General features: G+C 46.6%; 2 protein-coding genes across 3 annotated transcripts in view; one reads left to right on the plus strand and one right to left on the minus strand.

The window, feature by feature from the left end:
• Nucleotides 1–474: 474 nt before the first annotated feature.
• On the minus strand, nt 475–12,110 carry EIF4H (eukaryotic translation initiation factor 4H). Of its 2 annotated transcripts, XM_066333169.1 has the most exons (7): nt 11,977–12,110; nt 6,382–6,563; nt 5,410–5,474; nt 5,202–5,301; nt 4,478–4,543; nt 2,459–2,617; nt 475–2,339 (listed from the first exon to the last, which is right to left on the minus strand). In XM_066333169.1, exons 1-7 carry the CDS (start codon nt 12,033–12,035, stop codon nt 2,203–2,205), a joined length of 768 nt encoding a protein of 255 aa, XP_066189266.1. In that variant the 5' UTR covers nt 12,036–12,110; the 3' UTR covers nt 475–2,202. The 2 variants fall into 2 exon arrangements, with proteins under 2 accessions (XP_066189266.1, XP_066189267.1); XM_066333170.1 differs by lacking the exon at nt 4,478–4,543.
• A 2,292-nt stretch (nt 12,111–14,402) lies between these two features.
• The window catches only part of MYBBP1A (MYB binding protein 1a), a 55,690-nt gene continuing 47,911 nt past the window's right edge, over nt 14,403–22,181 (plus strand). The window contains exons 1-9 of the mRNA XM_066333171.1: nt 14,403–14,621; nt 14,789–14,884; nt 16,069–16,152; nt 16,533–16,607; nt 17,028–17,135; nt 17,958–18,148; nt 18,436–18,603; nt 18,776–18,893; nt 21,368–21,657. Coding sequence (XP_066189268.1) covers nt 14,421–14,621; nt 14,789–14,884; nt 16,069–16,152; nt 16,533–16,607; nt 17,028–17,135; nt 17,958–18,148; nt 18,436–18,603; nt 18,776–18,893; nt 21,368–21,657 — 1,331 coding nt within the window. The 5' untranslated portion in view covers nt 14,403–14,420. The remainder of the gene's footprint in view (nt 14,622–14,788; nt 14,885–16,068; nt 16,153–16,532; nt 16,608–17,027; nt 17,136–17,957; nt 18,149–18,435; nt 18,604–18,775; nt 18,894–21,367; nt 21,658–22,181) is intronic.

The raw sequence follows: 22,181 nt of genomic DNA on the forward strand, positions 1-22,181 counted from the left end.
CCAGTGGGAAAGGGGTCAGTTGGAAAAGTTTGGAGGAAGTTGGCAAAACAGCAGTAGTTGATCCATTGACTGCCTCAGCACAAAGCCCACGTGACACTGCTCAGAACTCACTGGAAGGACACATCCTGCCCAGTGCCAGCCACAGGGCAGCAGCAGCACCCAGCTGGAGGGGCACAGCCTGAGCAGCTGCAAGACCTGCAAGCTGCAGGAATTCAAAATGCCACCTGGCAGCCGTAGCAATGCACTCAAGTGACACTGAAGTCACAGGACAACAAAGCTGGGCTCATTTTCAGCTATAATAATTTTCACTTCACTGTTACAGCACTCTTTAGATTAGATTCCTCCCCTTTATCTTTTCCTCTTCCCCCCCTTATTTTGTATCAGAATGGCTCTAGGACAAATTAACACAGTATTTGAAAACTGAGGGGGGGAAAAAACATGGTAGAGTAGACTCAAATAAAGACCAATGTTAAATATTACTTAATGTTTTCTTTTATTTAAAAGATCATTCACAAAATACCATATCCATAAATTTATTTTGTTATGAAGCAGAATGTGCTAAGTGTTTGGAATTCTTTTTTTTTTCTTTGTTTTTACATTTAAAAGTCAACTGCCTTGACTAGAAGTGAGTTTTTTATATGGGAATTTGTTCTTAAAATTTTTCCACATTGAAGATGTAAATAGATCAATTATTGGTTTGGAATACAACCACACAAATGCATGTCTGTCTTAAATTAAGTATTAGTGTTAGACAAATGGTTCTTATCTCAGAAGCAGATTAAGTGAAAGGCAGAAAGAAGGAAAGAGTAGTTCTGTAAATTGCTGGGACTCTGACTTACAATGGGAACCTCAGGGAAGAAATTCATCACTAGCAGTGGTGTTGGTAGTGGGGCAGCCGTGCTTCCAACCTCCTCTTGTAAGTACTCTGGGGTGCTGGCTGCTTTATCTGAAGGCTCTCAGCACTGGCAATGTGGGCCCAAGCTTTTCCTATACACTGGACATGTCCAAACTTCAGCGTGGTAGAACCAGGTTTTGGTTTTAAACATTAAAGATTTCTCCTTTTGCTTCAGCCTCCCCTCCCTCCTCCCACACAACACTGACAAGAAACATTTCAGGTGAAGAGAGGTGCTGTAACAAGAGATGCTATTTACCCAAAGTTCTACATGAAAATCTATAGCAGAAAGATTTCTAATCTGCCCATTTTCAAGGTATTCTGAAAGCTGACGTCGTAAAACTGTACCCACTGGGCAAAGAAATACAGGGGATAGTGACGATCAAATACTGCATGGCAAAGTATACACTCCTTCAACAAAAATAAAAAAGTCAAATTTTATTTGTAGAAATTTCATTTAAAAATTTACCAAACACGTAAAACCCAAAAAAGTAAGCAGAAAGAGCCAGTGAGCAGTTGTGCTCAAACAGGCATGGCTTTGCAGCACTAACCTTGAGCTCAGAGTTGTAGTAGCATCATACCATTTGGAAGTCAAGAGCCAGCAGGAAGAGGCTGCTGGCAGAGGCTTTATCCATACTGATTCCACCAGCTATTCACCAGGCTTGTCAGGCAAGGCATCCATTAAACTGATCCTTCCTGGCAACCCATGTGAAAGGACAGCTGCCCCCCTCCGTTTAATAAGGGGCTCTGCTGTGAACAGTGACTATCACCAATTGTCATAAATGGTATTTCACTACTGGGTTAGAACTGTAAATTTCTGTTCAACTCATCTGGACCCTTCAGTTTTCCTCTTCAGAGCCACAGCAATACAGAACGAGACATGCAAGTCAGAAGAGGAACACTGAGGAAGTAAAAGGAAACAATACAGGGAAATAACTAAGTCTAACCTGTGCTTCTAAAGTAAAACAAACCCAGAAAGGAAGAAGTGAAGCAGCACCTTTGTCCAGAGACCTCCACACTTGTGGAAGCAGCCACACTCCCTTATCTACTGGCAACTGTGCTGCTTGGAAGGAAACAGAAGAGGGAAACTCAGCACAAAGCAGGCACTAGATACAGCAAAGCCAAGAACGTACTAAAAACCACTTGTTAACAGCTGACATGCATTCACAAGCTCTGTGTTTTCGGTTTCAAAGAGGACAAATACCAGATGGCAGGAATGGTAAACTGCAGGGTTGACATTCCAGCAGAGCTAGTCACTCTGTACTGTCTTGCTTTTTCTCCCGCCTCCCCATTCCCTCTCAACCCCAAACTCAGTCGTGTTCTTTTACTACTTCCTCCCGGGGCTTGGCTCCTCCGAAGATGGCAGAGTTTGGATTGGCTACTTGATTGAGGGGAGTATCGACTGTTCGAGGTTTGAGCTGCAGTCGGGGTCGCTGTGCTCTTTCCTCTGGAAGGAAAAACATCCCACGTGTGAGATCTGCCTGCGAAGGGCAGGAGCTCTACCCTGACCATGAACCAGGAGCCTCCCCTGCAGAGGCAGACCAAAGCCCACCCGGCAGAGTTTACCTTCTGTTGGCTCTCTAAAGTCCATGGAGGACCCACGGAGGGGAGGCCCATCTCTGAAGCGACCAGTGCCACCACTTCCCATGGAGGCACCCGGTGGTCGCCGGTCTCCGGGGCGGGTTCCTCTACCCCGACCTCCCAAGAAGTCATCGTCTTTGAATCCTGAAGATGGAAGACAGTGAATTTAAAGAGCATCTTTTGCAATGTTTTTTATCTAGACTTAGCTGGATGACTGGAAAACCTTGCTAGTCACCGCTGTCAGTCCAAGGTGATGCACTGAGAGCCTTTGTCTGCAGGCAGATTGTTTCACAGAGCTCTGGCACCTTCTGGAGGAGCTGTTCAGGTTCCATTTGAAACCAAGTACACTATGCCAAGTTCAGAAAGTGCTTTATCCACTTAGAGGCTTATTGGAGTGTTGGAGAGTGGGTCAAGTGAATTTAAAATACGAGCCTTGGCTGCAACTTCAGTTTGTTAACATCATTAGCTGACTTGACAGACAACACTACAAGTGCTCAGAGTACTTCCAAAGCCAGATCATCACACTGGCAACAGCCTTAGCATGAAATCTGCAGGAGCAGAGCAAATGGGAAAATAGCTGAGGAGTAGTGAAATGCACTTATAAAACAGAATAAAACCCCAAGGCTGTTTAGCTATACTATAAACTGACCAGGCATTTACTAAACTAATTACAGGGAAAAAACTAATTACTGGGGAAAAAACCAAATCAGACTTTAAACTGACTGCATTTCTTCAGTTTATGTATCACAAATAAAAAAGTAAATCAAGAGCCATCTGTCACTGACCAGAGTTCTGGTCTGTACCAGTGATTACCCCTGAGTATCTCCCCAGGCCCCACTGCCTGCATTTCAGTGGGAGGAGGACACTTCAGGCTATCAGCATACAGAAAGGGAATACACTCAGATTTTCAGAAGCTGCCTGGAAGAGAAAGTTGTTTGGTTCCCAACTGAGATTTTCCTTTCCACTTCAGTATTTGGCAGAGCTGCAGAGCTGTCCCTTACTTACTTCAGTGCCAAACGAGCCACCTTTAAAGACTTGATCAAGAGCAAGGCTGTACAACCTGAGAAGAAAAGCTTCTGTAGCAGCTAATGCTGAAATGCTAAACTTTTGGCTCAGGAATCACTCATCCAGCATTTAACAGGCTGAAATGCATCCATTTGGAGAAGCTGCCAAAGAAGGTACAAAGCTGTGACACAGAACACTTAGCTCCAAAGGCAGGTTAAGCACAGCACTGCAGCAAGCTCCTCTCTCCAGCACCATGCTCCAGTCCATGCCGGGGGCAAGGGCACGCTTGGCTTCTCCTACATCGTTCATTCCATTCACGCAGAGACCAGACATTGCAAAGTTGTATTTGGCAACATCTCCCCATCAGAAAATGGACCAAACCCATGAGTTCAGAGGACAAAAGCAATTGTGTTAATGCCACCCTGCATTCTAATAGCTGGAACTGACTGGAAGTCAAGAGCAAACCCAGTGGCTCCGTCACTACCTTCCACTCAGCAAGCTCAGTAACTTGCTGCAGCTGCTTTACCAAAGCAGGCCTAAACATCCAGGAACATTTTGCATTTACAAGTGCTTTGGAACATTAATCTGCCTTTAGAGATGTCAGTTACTTCAGGGACACACATATGACATCACATCTCCCTGAGAAGGTGAAAGCCTCTGCTCTGACAGAATATCAGCCTTCCTATACGATCTGTCTGTTTCTGCTACTATTCAGAAATTTACTTAGTTGTATGTTTGAGAAATGCTTGAAGCAGTCACCCATAGGCTACACCTGGACAAGAATTCTGTCATTTATGGGTGTTTCATACAATCTTCTAATGAGACACTTTCCTCTCAAGGCAACGAGAGATTCCCTATGAGGAATCCCACCACAACTGCAGGATGTCCAAAGCTGGCACACACAGTAGATTCAATCAAACCAGTAATGGTGACAAATGAAAATGAGAACATTTCAGTGCCTTTTAGGCTTCCTATCTGTATAAGTGTTAATACTGATACCAGAATTGAAGTCATCTCTGGACTCCCATCCACCTCCTCTGGATTCTCTGGAACCTCCTCCCATTCCTAGGAAAAAAGCCACAATTGTGTTCAAGTCTGAAGCTGTGGGAAAGACTGAACAAGGGAATACCAAACAAATGTTTCAGTCCTTCAAAATTCAAAGTTACGCTGCTGGAAAATCCTTTTCTTTCAGTAGTACCAAGTTCCATTGCACAGGAACAAACAGTTTAAGTTAACCAAGGATAAGTGGCCAGAAAGGTTTCTTTAATACACATTCAATGGAAACCTCTGGTGAATGCAGTTCAACCAACCTTCAACTACAGGCAAGAATGCTTTTGCACTGGAACAAGAGACATACTCCAAAATAAGCACTTATCTACATGTGCTTACTCACTTTTCATACATCATCCTAAAATAGTAGCAGATCAGACTGTTGGGCTTATGATTGTCCTCTGCAAGACACAACAAGTTATTAGGGGTATTGGTCTCACTTCCTGGGTTAGGAGTGACAACACATCCAGCCTCTGGACACAAAGCACAGCTAAATTTCAGACACCTCAGGAGCAGCAGCAGCAGCTGGTTAGAAACACATATACATTCAAAATTCCTCCTTTCAACATAATCTTCATGTTCACTTGCATGCCTTGTCTTAGCATCAGTCAGCACCAGAAGCCATAACTGCAACCATTACATTTAAGAAGCTATTTAGAAAAATGGGAGTCACCTCTGTCATCAGGCCCGCCGCCTTTTCTGAAGCCAAAGCCACCTTTATCCTGTTTCCTGCCTTCTGCTATGTCCACTCGGAGTGACCGGTCACCCAAAAGCTGTTAAACCAAGGGGAGAATCTGTTCAGGATCTATCAGAAGGGCTGCCAAAGAGTTTCAGACTTGTGCTTGTCTTTCATTTCACAAATTAATTGCAAGTGTACTTACTGCACCATCGTATGTAAGAGCTTCCTTGAGTGACTCCACTTCATCGAACTCTACGTAACAAAATCCTGTAGGAAACAAACCTCAAGTTAAAAGCACTTTAAAAGGCCTTTGTAAGTGGCTACTCCTCCTGCATGCCTGCTAATAGCTTCCTTCACTTTTAAACATGAGTTGTGATGTGCACATGGCTCAGAAACCAATCATCATCAACAATGAACACATTTACCTGCACCTGTTAATGATGGGGCACATCCTGAAACAGAACTCTGGGCACTCTGTGAATGCCAAGAGCCTAATTCCCTTTTCCACAGGGTTCTCATTATAGATTAGATCCGATCTATGCCTTCAGACAGTTATTCAGATGAATATTGACACTTTGTTCCTAGTGGTTTAAACAAGAAATTGAAGTATTTATGTGGTCAGCAGTGTGATTTGTCATCACGTAATTTAGTGGATTTACTCCTTTTCAGAGGCCCTCTGTTATCCAAGACAAGCCTTTTCCACCCCTTAAAGTAACTTACAAATACAGTCCATTTCCACCAGACAATTCCCATAGCAAATGAATTTGGATCCCCTAAAACAACTGCCTGAATGGGTTATCTACTTGCTTTTTCTCCCTGTCTACTAAAAAAAGCCAGAGCTGAAGCAGTGGGAGTCTTCTGAAGTAAAGGAATTACTCAATACTTAAGGTCATGGGGCTTAAGTGGGTCAGCTCTGGTAGAATTCATACAGGACAAGGTTTGAGAAAATTCTTGTATGTCAGGGCAAATACTGACTGCTCACTCAGGTTACTCTGTATCACAGGATGATGAAACAGTGACTCTCATTCAAATGATACACTTACATGATAGTGAATAAGAAAACCTGCCTAAGTCAACATAAAAGCAGAAAACAACTGTGCTTTAGACTGGAATTCCGTTTGAAAGTGACTTCTACTAATTTTTCATCTACCACCCAAGAACTCTGAAGGCTCACCTTTAAATTTGTCTGTTTCCTTGTCTCTGACTAGTCGTACGCTCCTTATGCTGAGATCCTTGAAAATGGCATCTATGTCTCCTTGGACAGTGTTGAAGGGCAGATTTCCCACATAGGCTGTGAAAGGGGGTTCTGTTGGCAGCTCTTTATTTCTGCGGGAACCAAGGCCACCACCACGAGACCTGTTGGAAAAGCACAGTGCCTCTGGAACTGCCTCCAGCACAGCCACAGTGCAGTCCACAGCACTGCTCAGGTGCTGTGCTCAGCTGCAAGTCCATTTTCCCAAAGCTTTGGTTCGTTTTTCAATCCTTTTGCCTGTACCTGCCACCTGAACTGTTGGTCAACTCCTTTCCAATATTACCTGATGCAGTATTTCAGTGACAAACTGAATATATTACAAGGTAAACTCATTCATGAAGTGATGAATGAACTTCTCAACCCACAATTCATTAAGGAAAGCAACATAAGGTTACCTCTAATGTCCCCTGCTCAAAAAACTTTACCTCTTAAAAAATCAATCTTAGAATAGATTTTAAGAATAATTTATGTTGATGAAGACTTGTATGGCACAGGTTTGTCAACTTATCCAGAAATTAAGCTGGATCCAATGCTCTTAACTGAACAATATATTACCAACACCTACTCCACAATCATCCAAATTATCTCAGCAACATTTAGCTTAAGAGAAACACCTCCCCCTAAGTCTGAAGCTGTGTCCATAATTGTTGGATATCTGGACTGGAATGCTTTGAACTGAACACAAAATAAATTTGGTTGAACAAGGGGTTCTGAGGCAGAAAAGAACATGTGCTGTCTGGATGCTTACTTCTTCTTTTGTCTTGCGAATTACAAAGGTAAACTGGGTGGTCTTTTCCTGTCTTGTCCCTCAGTACCAGATAAACTCTTGGCACTGGGTGCTGAGGAACTAAATTGTACCAGCTAAATTCTTTACTGTACTAGTGTAACACACCTGTGTGAGCTTCCTGCAGAGCCTCATCTTCAAAGGCCAACCTGGAATTTCTGTGCAGAGAGCAAGGTATGTACAAGGCAACCTCAAGTGAAAGCTCCTAAACACTACAGGATGCCACAGGTTCCAACACCATGTGCCCCACTCAAGCAACCTGTGACTTTTACCTAAATATCTACTTACTACTCTGTCCATCTTCCCTTTATCACCTTCCTTCTACCGGCCTTTGCTTGTGTCTGTTCCCTTTCCCTGAGGCTCCCCGTGCATTTAAAACCACGATGGAACACAAGCTGTACCAAAGCAGGATCTGCCAATGTGACATGGACCAATTAAACTGCTGCAGAGTCCTTCCCAAAATCCAGAAGGTCAAATAATTTTATTGTTTCCCTTTATTCTGGCTGGTTGCATGCAGTCAAAAATCCCATTGGGCAAGCAAGGTACTTGACAGTATTTTTTTTTTTTAATTCAAGAATAAATATTTTACTAGTAATTAATGAGACAATGCATTAAGTCTGAATAAGATTCCTTAACTCTTCCTAGGTGAGCCTGTCATTTGTGCCTTATTTAGCAGCTCCATGCACAAATCATTTGTCACCAACACTATCAACATGCTGCTATATCAGCTTGAATCACAATCTACATATCTTTAATTAGTGTCCACCCAGGTTTGCATTTTAGCACTTTTGACAATATTCCTCATCTGCCTTTGTCTCATTAACAAGTCAACAAGGTACTGGAGAACTAAAGCTGTAATAGCTGTGAATTACTTCAGTCACAAGACTGAGTTTTAAGGAGAAACCCCAAGAAAGCAGAGGTGCTGCTCTAAATAATCCCATAATACACAGAATCAGTTCCATGCCTTTTTCTTTTTCTATCATCTACAGCATTAGGAACAGCTATTAACATACCAAACATTTAACTTGCATCCAAAAAAGAAAAACTTAACATTTATGTCCTACAGGAGCATCAGAATTGAGTTTCAAAGGAGCATTCGCTCCTTGCACATAATCTCAGGACATTCCCTGAGCTGCCAGTCACCTCACAGGGAGCTGATTCACCTAAAAACCCACCCTGGAGCTGAGCCCTCGGCCAGATCAACAAGGTGATCTGGACAGCTGCAAAGAGCCCTTTGCCAAAATGGGAATGAGAAGGAGAATGAGGGCTGCAACTACCACTTTCATCAGCAACCTCCACTCAGCTCCATTTGAGCCACTTCTAAAACCACACTCTCAATCCTCAGAAGGATTTTCTGTGCTACAGACAAACGTCCTTCCTTCCACAGTGCACCAGAACTTCACAGGCTGCATGTGTGGAAATCCATGCCCTATTGTGTAATCCAGACTGATTTTCAAGTCAGAAAATTAAATATTCTTCTCCAATTTGATATTAAGGCTTTGGTTATGAAATATATAACTATACCTTTGATATTTTAGTTACCATTTGAAGAACAGGAGTGGTCAATAACTAAGTTTCAAAACAAGTTTCTTATGGAACTCAGGCAACACAAAAAGAAACTGTTTCTGTACTTCCCTACATTTTCACTGGAACAGTGAAATAAAAGAAAAGGCTTGAGTTTAGTAACCAAACAATGAGATTGGAAGAAGATTTTCTCATTTGCAACAAAGTAGGACAAAAGTAAAAAAATAATTGAAAACACATCTGAACTAGGCAAACCAGAGTTGTGAATAAATATCTGCATTTCCCACTCTAAACTTTTGCTTGGACACAATTAGATAATAATTATGTCATCTTACTGTTGAGAACCTGAAAGACATTACTTGATTATCTTGGTTAGAAAACCAAAGCAGAAAGCAAAAGAGGAGAGTTTGCTTCTAGCAACATCCCCATAATTAAACTTTGGTGGGCTGAGTTAATGACTTTGGCCATATTGGATAGAAAACAACTAAACTCCCATTTTAAAGCTACTCTTTTGCAAAGTTTAGTTATGTCTCCAGAAAAGAAGATCTGCCAGAAGTTCAAAATGAAGGCTATTTTGAAACTCAGTATTTGAGTTAAATAGCTCTCACTAGAGGTCAAAGATCAAGATTTACCTTTTGCACAGCACAGAGACAACAGCCCACCTGGGCTCTGACATTAGTTTTCTGGGGCACCATAAGGGTTAGCAGATAACAGGGGCAACCCTCCAAGACCACTACACTAAATTCAAACCCAGTTTATTCAAGCAACCCAGGACATGTCTGAAGTATCAGAGGTTTTCAGCAAAATGCTTACCCAAGCCTAAAAATTAGGAGATGTCTTTTAATGCTCCATGGGTAAGACATGGGATCCAAGCTACCAGAAGGCCAAGGACTAACTCCTCATTTTCACTGAGCTCTCAATTTCACTTCAGCAGGTGAATCTTAACCTTTAGTAAGGTGCTCAGCACTCCAAGCCACACCTAAATAAACAGCCCAGCAGTGAGTTAGGAGTGGGAAACACTCCCTTTCTTTCAGCTGTGAGAAGTTCTACAGACTTTCAGTTTCAACTAGGCCTCAGTATGCTTAACTACAGATTCTCCTGTCAAACGTTGGGCGCCAAAATATTTTCTAAAAAGCTTATTATAAGCCTTTTGTCATTTATGTCAGCATCACATTCTTCACCAGGAACAAAGTGACTTCTGCATCCCCTAATATTATGATTCAGCTTTTAGTCAGTGCATCACTAAACATCTCAGCTGCAGCAAAATCCCATCTCATCACACTTACCTTGATGCTCTTCCATCATTATTTTGATGATTATGAGAAAGAGGCAGGTAACTGACATATGTCAGAACTCGCTGGGCACTGATTTCCCATCTGTCACACTGAAATCCCGTGTTCACTCCCTATGTACACCAAAGGTTTTGCAAAACGCAACGTCCCCAAAAAACTACTACATCTCAGCTGAGTTCACACTGTTCCTGCAGTCTCACAGTGCCTAAAAATGAGCAGGAGCCACTTTAAATTAACATGGGAGTCTTTAATCAGAACCTTCAAGAACAGTCATGCTTTTATTACACTTCATATATTACAGGACTTCATACAACATCCAGAGAGACCTGTTAAACTGTGAATTAGCTATCAGTAACTTAATAATGATAACAGTAAATTAGATAGAAGTATACACTGGTCTCTAATATTAGTAGTATCTGATGTTTAGAAATAAAGTAGGTAAATTAGAATAAGTACATTTTCTTATTTGTAAAGACATCTAGTAATTTGCCTTTAGTTTACTAAGCAAGGAGCCACATCTTCCCTGACAGCAAATTAAAGTTCTCTTACAGGAATCTGAATATAAAGTAACATTTTAACTGGCATTTTATTACTTCACAGAATATGCCTAAATTGACTAGGATAACTTTTGCAGCAATATCTGAGTTTATAATGGGTCAAGTACCACTTCAGGCTGCTGGCAAGGCTATTTTGTCACAGAATTTTAAAAAATAACAATAATGCAAGTGGCTACATCATCTGCTTGCTCTAGGATATCTCTGAATTAGACACAAAGGGAATCAGTGCATGACAATGAGCTTCAAAAGCTTAAAGCGTCAGAGTTCTTCCAAAGACAATAAAAACTTACTGCTGTTCTAACTGCAGCAGCTCCTCTCTGCTACCTAAAGAGTCTGAAATGAAACCGAGTTATTTATCTAAGAGCAGAAAAGAGCATGAACACTATTGATCAGGAAATACACCCTGGAAGATTAGATTATACAGTAATACACTTGTGAAATGAAGAATACACTTGTGAATACACTTGCTTCACAAGGAAGCTCATTCCACAGATCTACACCTACTGTTTTATTTCACTACACAAAGAAACTTGTAGCAGCACCAATCCCCAAAAAAATCAATTGTTTGATTGCACTTTCCTGATTTAAGACAAACTTCTAATTACTGGTTATTGTCTCTGTAGCTCCTCCCCTAAAAACTCTCTTCGGCAAAGGGACGGAGACAAGCCCGATCCCTAAGGATCAGGGATTTGCAGTCAGCACCCGGAGCCCCGGATAACGCAGGACGGCGGCTCCCGGCGCTCCTCGAGCGGAGGCACCACAAAGGCCTCCCATTTCCTCCCGCCGCAGGCACCACAACGCTGCCCGCTCCCGGGGGCGTCTCGTCCCGCCAGCACAGCGGCCTCCTGCCCTGCTCCAGCCCTTCAGGAACGTTCCCTCCGCCCATCCCGCTCCGACCCCGCACAAGCTCCTCAAGGCCTTCCTTGGCTCTGGCCCAGCACCTCCCTAAATCCCCCCTCCAGTCGCCTCCGGGACGGCGGGAACAGCGACACCCTCTTCCTCCCGCCCCTTCCCGGCGCTCCCGGGCCGCCGGCCCTGAATCCTGCGGCGCTGGCCGGAGCAGCGCGGGCACGGCCGGGACCCCCCAGACCCGCAGCCCCCGCCCCGCCGCACAAAGGGGCCCGCCACGGCCGGCGGAAGGGCACCCCCCGGCCCGGAGGAGGGCGGGCGGGGGCAGAACGAGCCCAAACAGTTCCCAGCGGCAGCGCCCCCGTCCCGCAACCCCCGCCCGCCATCCCCGCGGAGCGGGGCAGGCCGAGCCCTGCGGCCGCGCCCCCGCCGCGCCCGGCCGGGGCCACCGCTCCCCGCTCCCGTCCCAGCTACGGGGGGAGCCCCGAGTGCTGCCCCCGGCCCCGCTTACCCGCGGCCGCCGCCAAAGCTGCTGTAGGCCCGGTCGTCGTAGGGATCGAAATCCGCCATCGCCGCCGCGGCCTCGTCCCCGTGCGAGCGTGACAGGACCGCGCCCGAGGACCCCGCAACGCTTATATACGGCGGCGCGCGGGCCGGGGCTGCCCCGCGCAGTGCCTGCGTCCGGCGAGCCGCCCCGACGGGGCTGTCCGCGCTGCTGCCTGTCGGCAGCCGCACCACGGAGCTGTCTTCCGTCGGCTCTGGGACGGGGTCTGCCCGCGGATCTGCGCGATCTGCTCTGGGATCTGCGCGGGATTTGTCCGCGGCTCTGCTCCGGATCTGCTGGAGCAGCTGCCTGGGATGTGCCCGTGGCCGTGGCCGGCGTCTGTTCGGGATCCCCTGGGGATCTGCCCGGGCTGGGCCGCGTTAACGCCTCCGGTGAGCGTTGAACACTCCGGCGGTGATACCCAGCCCGCGGCTCTGGTTCCCCAAGCATCCCGCTGTCGCTGCGGGCAGGGATCACAGAGGTCATGGAAATGGATCCTGCTCGGAGTGTCACAGTCATCCACAGTGATAACAGGGATGGATTCTGCTCCGGGGTCATTCCCTGCCCTCCCGCGGGTGGCACCGGTGTCTGGCAGGATAGCAACAACTCGCAGTGTTCAGAGGCCTGCTGGAGACTAGTCCTGGATTTCAATGCAAATTAAGACAACGGGCTGTACCCGAGAGTTTCACGGTGTCCTTAAAAAACACCATTTGTACCAACTGGTTTGTCTCCTCTTGCCAGGCCATAATTTAACGTTTTCTGAATAAAACCACATGACAGATTCTCATACGATAACCGTCTATGCTCACACGTCGTGTCCTGGCCGTGCACTGCCGACCCGGGCTCACCCCGTGGCTTTGCCCCTCTGCCCCCGAGGAGCCCCGCGGATGCAGGCTCCAGGCTCCAGGCTGGGTCCAGCCCTCCCTCCAGAGATGCGAACCGAGCGAGACAAGGCCAGGAGCTCCCGGGGCAGAGGGACGATGGAGTCCCGCGGAGGAGCCGGGATGGGGATCAGGGAGGGAATGCGGCGCTGAGGGGAGCGGGGCTGTTGCGAAGTGTGGAATGTGTCAAGATTATCTCAAGTAGTAATGTTCTTTCATGTAAGCATACTTGGATACTTTCAGCAAGAAAGGAAACCTAACCCGTGGGGCAGGCAGCAGCCAGGATCCCTTACTGAAGGACATCCTGCAACTAATGAGCATTAAGGATGTGTTAAATTCAGATGTTGGTGTACGCCTGTGTATACTTCGCTAACTTATCAAAATACTCAAGGTCCATGTATCCCATAGCTGATCTATGTTCATTATAATTCTAAAGACGCTGTGAAGACCCTTTCCCTCAGCATGTGTAGGAGTTAGCTGAGGTTACGGCAGCTTGTAAATTACTAAAACAATCACGATAGACGGGCACTTGGAAAGTTACTAACTCTGAACTTTTGCACATAAATAATGGTGTGAAAAGCCCGGTGGGGCGTGCTGGATTAGTGGAACCCCACCGATTTAACTCTGAAATAATCAATGTGTCGGTGGAGCGTATCACGGTTGGCTTGCGGCACAACGGGTAAGGAATCCGATTTTGTGGGCTGAGGGAGCGGGGTGTGAGGGGAGAGGGCTCTGAGGGGACAGGGCTGAGAGCAGCGGGGGCACCGGGGGCAGCGGGGCTGAGGTACCGGGGCGCTGAGGGGAAAGGGACTCAGGTACCGGGGGCACTGAGGGGAGCGGGGCTGAGGTACCGGGGGCACTGAGGGGAAAGGGACTCAGGTACCGGGGCGCTGAGGGGAAAGGGACTCAGGTACCGGGGCACTGAGGGGAAAGGGACTCAGGCACCGGGGGCACTGAGGGGAAAGGGACTGGAGGACCAGGAGGCACCGAGAGGAGAGGGACTGAGGTACCGGGGGCACTGAGGTACCGGGGCACTGAGGGGAAAGGGACTCAGGTACCGGGAGGCACCGAGAGGAGAGGGACTCAGGTACCGAGGGCACTGAGGGGAGCGGGGCTGAGGTACCAGGGGGACTGAGGGGAGCTGAGGTACCGGGGGCACTGAGGGGAGCTGAGGTACCGGGGACGCTGAGGGGAGCGGGGCTGGAGGACCGGGAGGCACCGAGAGGAGAGGGACTGAGGTAACGGGGGCACTGAGGGGAGCAGGACTCAGGTACCGCGGGCGCTGAGGGGAGCGGGGCTGAGGTACCGGGGGCGCTGAGGGGAGCGGGGCTGAGGTACCGGGGGCGCTGAGGGGAGCGGGGCTGCAGGACCGGGAGGCACTGAGGGGAGCGAGGCTGAGGTAGCGGAGGCCCCGGGTCCCGCGGGCACTGAGGGTATCGCCTCACACGGCGCCGAGCCCGTCCCGCCGTGCCGCGCTGCCCCGGAAGAGGCGGAGCGGGCGGCGGCCCCACGTGCGGCAGCGGCGGCGGCATGGCGGGGACGGTGAAGATGGAGGAGAAGGAGCGGCAGGATGAGCAGCGGGCCGGCGGCGTGCCGGTGACCGACCCCCGCGGGGTGCTGCGGCAGGGCCGCGCCTTCCTCGACTTTTTCTGGGACATCGCCAAGCCGGAGCAGGAGGTGCGGCTGGCGGCCACTGAGAACCTCCTGCGGCACCTGCGGGAGGGCAAGAAGGTGAGGCGGGGGCCGGAGGGTGCGGGCGGGCGGTGGGTCACACGGCTCATCCCTCCGCTCCCGCCGGGGAACGCGTCAGTGCGGACGGGCACGGGCCGGCCCTGGGTCTGGCGGCCGGGCCGCGCTCGGAGCAGCCCGGACACCGCCCCGCTCGGTTTCTTTTGCAGGACGATGAGCTCAAGTACACCCTGAAGCGGCTGGTGGAGGGACTGGGAGCCACCCGCGAGGCCGCCCGCCCTGGCTTCAGCTTGGCCTTGGCGCAGGTCAGTGTTTCCCAGCGCGGATCAGAACCGTCGGCAGCCTCTGTCCATGCCTGGGGTGTCTTTTGCTCTCTGGGCAAGGCTGGGGGTCTCCCTTCTGGCTGCTCCTGTGTGCACATGGGAGGGAAGGCTCTCACAATAACCGTGGTGTTTTTAAATGGTGCTACTCTGCCTTAGAAGTTCTGATAAAGTTATGAACTATACCAATATCACATTCATACTACAGCATTCAGTCCTGCTTCAAGGACCCTCTTAATTTACAAATCTTGACAAAGTTTTCAATTACTCTGCATTTAGTACTGTTACTACTTCTGAAAACTGTCTTGCTGTTGGTCAGTTGAGGTGAGATATCTGAAAAGGTAACTCTTTAGCAAACACTTCAGAGTTATTTCCACCACAGTGGTTGTCTGTAACATGGCAAAGACTCTCAGCAACTGGTATCACCAGTGGTGTGTGACCTCATCTCACATGGGAATTTGAGAGAGCAGAAGAGGCTGTGTGTTTCCTGCTTTGATCAGGGGCCTGTCCATGAGGAAAAGTTTGATCACCTCTGTTACGGGGTCAGGCAGTTTCAGCAAAATGTTTTCATTATTTTTCTGTCATGTCCAGGGAAAACCCCTAGAATATCAGCAAGTATATTTGTGTTTGCATAGAATCCTAGAATGGTTTGGATTGGACGGGATGGGATAATTAAAAAGTATCTTGTTCCACCCCCTGCCTTTTTCTAGACCAGGTTGCTCCAAGTCCCATCCAGCCTGGCCCTGGACATTTCCAGGGATGGAGCAGCCACAGCTTCTCTGGGCAACCTGTGCAGCCTCTCCACCCTCACAGGGAATGATTTCTTCCTAATATCTAATCTAAGTTGACCTTCTGTCAATGTGAAGTCATTCCTCCTTGTCCTGGCTCTCTGGGACTCTAGAGTCCCTCTGCAGCTCTCTTGGAGCCTCTTTAGATCTCTGAGAAACTCTCAGAACTCCCTGGAGCCTTCTCCAAGCTGCACTACCCCAGCTCTTCCAGCCTACTTCCTTTTCTATGCATCTTTACTGATGTGGTTGTCTTTATTCTGGCCTGATAAAGCAGCACATCTGCTGCTGTGCTGAACAGCTGTTTGGCTCTGTTTTAGCTTAACCCAATACAATGTCATGAAATGGAAGAACTGCAAACACCTGTTCCATCTCTCCTCTCAGGTTTTGCAGGCTTTTGAGGAAATTCCACTGTGCAGCGTTTTGGAACAGATAAAAGAAAAACACAATCTGGAAAAAGTGAAAAAAGTAAGTCAGCTCATGGTAACATTTGCCAACTGCTACTTTAAATTAATTGTTCTCTATTCTTTGAAGTCTTACTGTATAGTGTTGTTTTGGGGTTCTTGTTAAAGCAAGTGACTATAATGAAATAACAAATATTTCTAAAAATTGGAAGTTGATGACATTGTCATCTGGCCCTGTTTTAGGTGAGATTTGTCAGTGTGAGGAAGAGGTACTCTAGGACAGTTAAACATTTTGCAGGGGGTTGTTTTTCAGTATGTTCTCTTCCCATGGTGGAATGTTCAAGGCTGGATCTTCCTGCCATCTTGCTCCACTGATCATGTGGAATCTAGCCTCTCAGGAAAGTAGATTTTTACCCTTTTTTCTTTCCTTTTTCTTCCTTTCAGAAACTTGTGAGAAATGCTGCTTTTGGGAACTTTTTTGGAGTTATGGCTCTGTTCCAGTCTGGGCGCCTTGTGAAGGTAACACTGCTGTCAGGTGTGTCAGTGCTGGTCCTGGGGCTTCTGATGTGACAGAGGATTGACAGAGAAAGGCTGGGCCACTGGGTAATCAATGCAGTGGCACTTGAAGGATCAATTTTACTTCATTTCTATTGCATCATCCATGGACTCTTTGTGCCTTGTTAATGTCTGTTCCTGAGTAGACTGTAGGAACTGTGTCAAATAGTGCAGGAGGTTCCTGCCTCTCCTGGAAGGAAGGGATCTGTTGTCATATCCAGCTGGAAAACATGATTTTGGAAAAAGCTGAGTGGCCTATCAAGACACAGTTTTGTGTTTCTTACTATAAGCAGGCATAAACATCCAGAGAGTGGATTGTTACCTGAGCCTTCAGCTTAGTTTCTGATTTATGTCCTCTGGTTTTGGCCTGTGTTTCCTTTCTAGGACCAGAAAGCTCTGCTGGAGAGCATCCAGCTTCTCCAGCAGCTGACAAATCACCAGACACACCTCAGGGATCTGCCCCGCAGAACTCTCATTGACATCACCTCTGAGGTACAGGCACTGCCCGTGGGCTTGGTGGGGCGGGAGGAGGAGAGGGCTTGGCTTTGGGCTCAGCTTTTCCTTTGCTTTGTTCTTAGCTGGAGGTTATAGGGGGCGTGGGGGAGTGAGTGTAAACTGTGGGACCTGTCCCTATATTGCCTGTGGGCAGATGCTTGTATTCTGGGGAGGGCTTAGCTTAGTTTGACTTTATCATGGACAATCCCACAGGCTGTTGTTTCCTGTTTCACTTGCTTGGATGATGTGTTAGACCATCTGCTCTTTTGAACAGATGTATGCTGAAAACTCTGAACAGAAAACCACTTTTTTATGCACCAAGCCTGGGCCCAGGGTTGAATTTTGGGCTGTTGGAAATGAAATGATGTAGGACAAGGAGTAAAGAGCTCTGAGTATGTAGTAAAAGAAAAGAGTTTATTTCCTTTTTTTTAAAGTGGGTATTATTTGTAGACATGAAGACTTGCAATGTTAAATAAAAACGGTTTCCTTGTCCCTGGGTTGCCCAGCAGTACAGGCAGAGCAGTCAGGCAGCAAGAGAACAATTGCAGCTGGAGTCAGTTGACCAGAATTGCTGTCTTATGACAGCAAACTGTCCTACTCCCCATGGCTTAGCAGCTGGGACTGTCTGGCAGTCATGGACACATCCATTATTTATTTTTCATCGTGTCACCATAAAGGCTATTTCTAGAGTTTCCAGAACACTGCAGGCTTTTAGTAAAATGTCCTCCAATGCAGATACTTTAATGTACTTACTTCACTGCAGGTTAGTAAAATGCCTTCAGAGATTTCTCATATGCTCTCACCCTTGTTCCTGTCTAGGTACCTGAAACTGTGTTTGAGGAGGTCCTGTTTGACATCCTGCAAGGTGACCTCTCTTCAGCTTTCACATCTCCAGAGAACCTGCACCTTTTGCTTGTGGGTATGCAGAAATTCCCTGGTGTTCTGAAACCTAAAAAGCTGAAGAAGCTGTTTGGCTCACCTACTGTTGTAAATAATGAAAATATTTCCAGGTAAGTTCTTAAATAAGGAGGCTTAAATGAACATTATTTTCTTCTTGGCCAGCAGTGAGGGAAATGTGGGTGTGATTCTGATTCCTGCTTGTATTTGCCACTGCAGTGCTGTTAAGGGTTAGGTGTTAATTGGTATGCAGGTTCCCAGGTTATAGTTGTGTCATTTATCCCAGGAGGCACAGCCTGCAGTGCTCAGGAAGTGTTCTTGTCTTTCAGCAGGATGAATTTGGCCTTCAGCAATTCCCTTTTAGGTCAGATCTTTCACATTATTTTATTTCTTCTTCTAGACTCGTAGAGCTTCTGAAAAGTGCTGCCAAGTCTGAGAAGGAAGACAAGAAATTGCCCAGTGTAGTGTTTGATTTGCTACAAGTTGCCCTGAAGGAAGGTGCTTTTGAACTGTTCTGGAATGAAGTTGTGGAGAATGGGCTACTGAAGGAGAAATCAGGACCTGTGAGGTTTGTTTTGACATACACTCTTTGTTGTCTCCCGTGCTATCCTTCTGTTTCTTGACCCAGAGGTTTTGACTTCCATCTCCCTGCATGCTCCTGGACCCTGCCCCAGCACTTTCTCTGTGTGTGGATTACTGCAGTGCTTTATTCTGAGGGAATGTTCTTTGTTCCCACTCAGTTTCATGTGCTACCGACTGCTGGGCAGTGCTCTCCCCTTGCTGTCCATGGAGCAGCTGCAGGTGGTTCTCAAAGGGAAGGTGATGCTGCACTATGGAGAACACGTGGTGGCAACTCAGGTAGGGCTTTGAACAAGGTAAAGGTCATGTCTTGAGCACAAGTTGTCCATGCCCCACTCCTAGTTTCAAATTACCTTGTATAAAAAAAAGTTTATGTCATTTTAGACCTTGAAGTCTTACTAAATGCAAGGTTATTGTATGACCATTGGTTGCAGTGGACTGAGTGTGGCCTGTGTTTGATTGTCATTGCCTGTTTTAAGGGTATGGAAACTGTTCAGCACTGCCCCACCTGCTTTCATTGCTGCTGCCAGGAAAACTCTAATGATGGGGGAGGCAGGGGAAGGGCAGCCCTCAGCAAATTGACAGTGTCATGTGTTGTCCTTTAACAGTCCCTTTGCTTCTGTGTGTCCAGAAGCTCCTTTTTGTTGATCATTGTGCTGGGTGTCACACCAGCATTGGAAGGCAAAGACAAAAAGGGACAACTCGTTCTTTTGTTTGCTAGTGCTTGTTTCAATAAGCACATCTGAGGTTTAAGCACAAAATTTATTTGAAATTGGATTTTGGAGCTCCTCTTCCTCTTTCCCTGCTGGGAAGCCAGCAAACAACACAACCCTGCAATAAACAGCGGAAAAGTAAAAAGGGGAATACTGTTAAACATGGCTTTTAGCTTGGCTTTTTGTGGTGACACAGTCCCAAACCTCCTCACATGCACCCAAACATAGTTGTTGTCTCTTGGGAGAGATAGGGCTGTGTGATCTTTTTGTTCTGTTATCACAGCAGCCATAGGTGTGTGGGTTTGCTCTGCAAATACTGAATTCCATGGTGCCTCCCTAAATGGACCAGCTTTCTCCAGGATTTATCTACTGGCTTAGTAGTTTTCCGTAGTATTTCTTACTTCTGTGCTTGTTGCACAGTAAATTAGGCTGTATTCTTCCATGTGCATCAAAAATTTTTTTATATGGTTCCTGTCTGAGATGTACATCAGATCCTCTGAAGACAATGAGATTAAATGGAAGAAGCTCCTGATACTCTTGATGAGAGAGTAGAAAAGGTCTTGGTTTGAATTTGATTCTGGTTTTGGGGTTTCTTTTGTTTTGTTTCTTGACATAGGTTGGTTGTTTTGAGAAGTAAATGCTGTTACCTTGTACTTCCTTATGGAATTCTGGTGATTGTTGGAGATGGAACTAGACAGAGCTGGAGTCTGATATTTACTGAAAGTTACCCTCCTGATTCCACTTTTTTATCAATAAGGGAGCAAATAAACTTGATTTGTTTTTTTTGAGAGGTGATTGATGAACCTCCTGTTGTGAGCTATTAGCCTGTTCACAGATTTTTTTTCTCCCAGTTTTCATATTGAAGCACAAGTATTGAGTTCTCCAACAGTGGAAGCGGGAGCTTGCTAAGTTGTGTTTTCTGTGAGCTTTCTTTCAGGGGTATTTTTGTTAGAATTGGATGCATTTAGTTAATTACAAGTTTATAGCCCCTTTATTTAAAAGAACAGTGTTCCCTAGACTTTTGTTCCTGTTTCTGCTCCTGTCACTGTATTGAATGTGACAGCAGACCAAACAAGTTATTTTATTAATTTTTAAAAAAAAGATGTGTTGGACTTTTGGAATGAGATCATCTCTTCAAGATTTCTCCAGTTAAGCATTTATTATTTTTCTAGAACAAGTTGAGTGGGATTGAGCATTGTGGGCTGTTAAAAACTGTAAGGGAATGGGTTGCCATGGTGGAATGGGACATGTCCTGGTGGTCTCTGTGCTGCTGGACAGTGTTCAAGGCTGTGTGCCTTGTGGGGCAGTGGCAGGACTGAAGATAAGGCTTAGCAGAGAACAGCCACACCTCAGGATATGAGTTTTAGCATAAACATATCTCTTAGACAAACTCCCCCAACCCTTCAGGATGCCTCAAGGCTTCTGAGACACCAGGGAGAGGAGGTGGCATTTATTCTAAGCCCCATAGGTCAGCGGGCTCCAGGGCTGCTAGATGAGACTGGAACTAACTGATGGTGAGGAATTTCCAAATCTAGGGAAAGTCTAAGGCAGCTGATGTGAGAAACATTCTGGAGCTTTCACCCAAATCTGAGAGTTGATCAGCCTGGGAACTTAGTTGCATTGGCCAGCATGTGCTCATCCTGTTGAAGCCTCACTGTTCTTGAAGGTGCAAATTACAGGGTTGGTGCTGGTACATGGCAGGATTCTGCGGTTGCTTGTAGTGGCTGCTGCTGTGAGAGGAAGACCATGAGGTGAAATTGATGACTGACTGTAAGCCTTAGGACAAATTTTCAGGCGCTTGACTTTAATTTACTTACTGCAGCCAAATTCTTTCTTGTGATTTACACTGCAAGTGTTCAAGGCCAGCAATCTGATCTAGTGGAAGTTGTCCCTTCAGGCCCATGGCAGGGGGTTGGGAATCAGATGAGCTTTGAGGTCTCTTCCAACCCAGGCCATTCTGTGATTCTGTGATTTGTATTTACAGAGCCATTCAGACTGAGTGTCAGGTTCCTGACCTGCTTCTTTGACCCTGTTTTTCAGTTTCCACAGGGATTTAAGTTTGCTGCAGAAATGGAGGGATACATAGATACATTTCTCAGTGGCTGTGATGACCCAGAAAAGCAACTGGCTGTGATGATAGGCTTCTCTACCCTCACCAACCAAGGGAAGCCAGTGTTGTTGAGTTCTTCCAGGGTAGTCAGACACCTGCAGGCAGTGGCCTTGCAAAAATACGTCTGCTGGCTAAAAGACATGTTCCTCAGGCCAGACTTGGACTGTTGTTTAGACTTCTCCAATAACCGGCGAAAACAGAACCGGGAAAATGCAGACATGTGAGTACATTGCACCTTCCTCTCAGTGTTTACTGGTTCCCTTGCCATGAGCTGACATTTGTTTATTTCCTCTGTCTCAGAAAGTTTAGCCCCAGTATCTGACACTTTTTTCTGGGATAAAATTCAGTTCTGCAAATTCTGTAAGAATACTGAGAGCCAGGCAGCCTGCCCAAAGCAGACTGGGTCACTGAAAGAGCCTTTTCTCTTTTTATTCTACCCCTGACAGCTGCTTTGGAGAATATGTCCGGTGGTTTCCTCTTTCACTGCAGCCTCTCAGGTCTTTGTAGGGATTGTGCCTCTGTTTTATCTGTGTATTAGACATGCTGGCATTCAGGGCAGGTTATGTGTTACCTGGCACCTGTAAACCTTCACTCTACTGACTGCTGCAATTCTTGAAGCACTTTTTGCTCATCTGCAGACTCTTTGGGGTAAACAGATTGCCTTTTGCATAGCAAAAAGCACACTTGAGAAGATCATATCCCTTCTTTTGTACTTGTTGCATTGTTACTATATAATGTTGCCAG

Source organism: Sylvia atricapilla, chromosome 20 (genome assembly GCF_009819655.1).
Source record: "Sylvia atricapilla isolate bSylAtr1 chromosome 20, bSylAtr1.pri, whole genome shotgun sequence".
Lineage (NCBI taxonomy): Eukaryota > Metazoa > Chordata > Aves > Passeriformes > Sylviidae > Sylvia > Sylvia atricapilla.

Excerpts from the sequence above, each read along its gene's own strand:
- EIF4H (XM_066333169.1), bottom strand. The coding sequence starts at position 12,035 with ATGGCGGATTTCGATCCCTACGACGACCGGGCCTACAGCAGCTTTGGC. Across the intron at positions 6,564-11,976 it reads AGCTTTGGCGGCGGCCGCGG|GTCTCGTGGTGGTGGCCTTG; the intron begins GTAAGCGGGGCC and ends CTTTTCCAACAG. Across the intron at positions 5,475-6,381 it reads GGAAACAGACAAATTTAAAG|GATTTTGTTACGTAGAGTTC; the intron begins GTGAGCCTTCAG and ends TGTTTCCTACAG.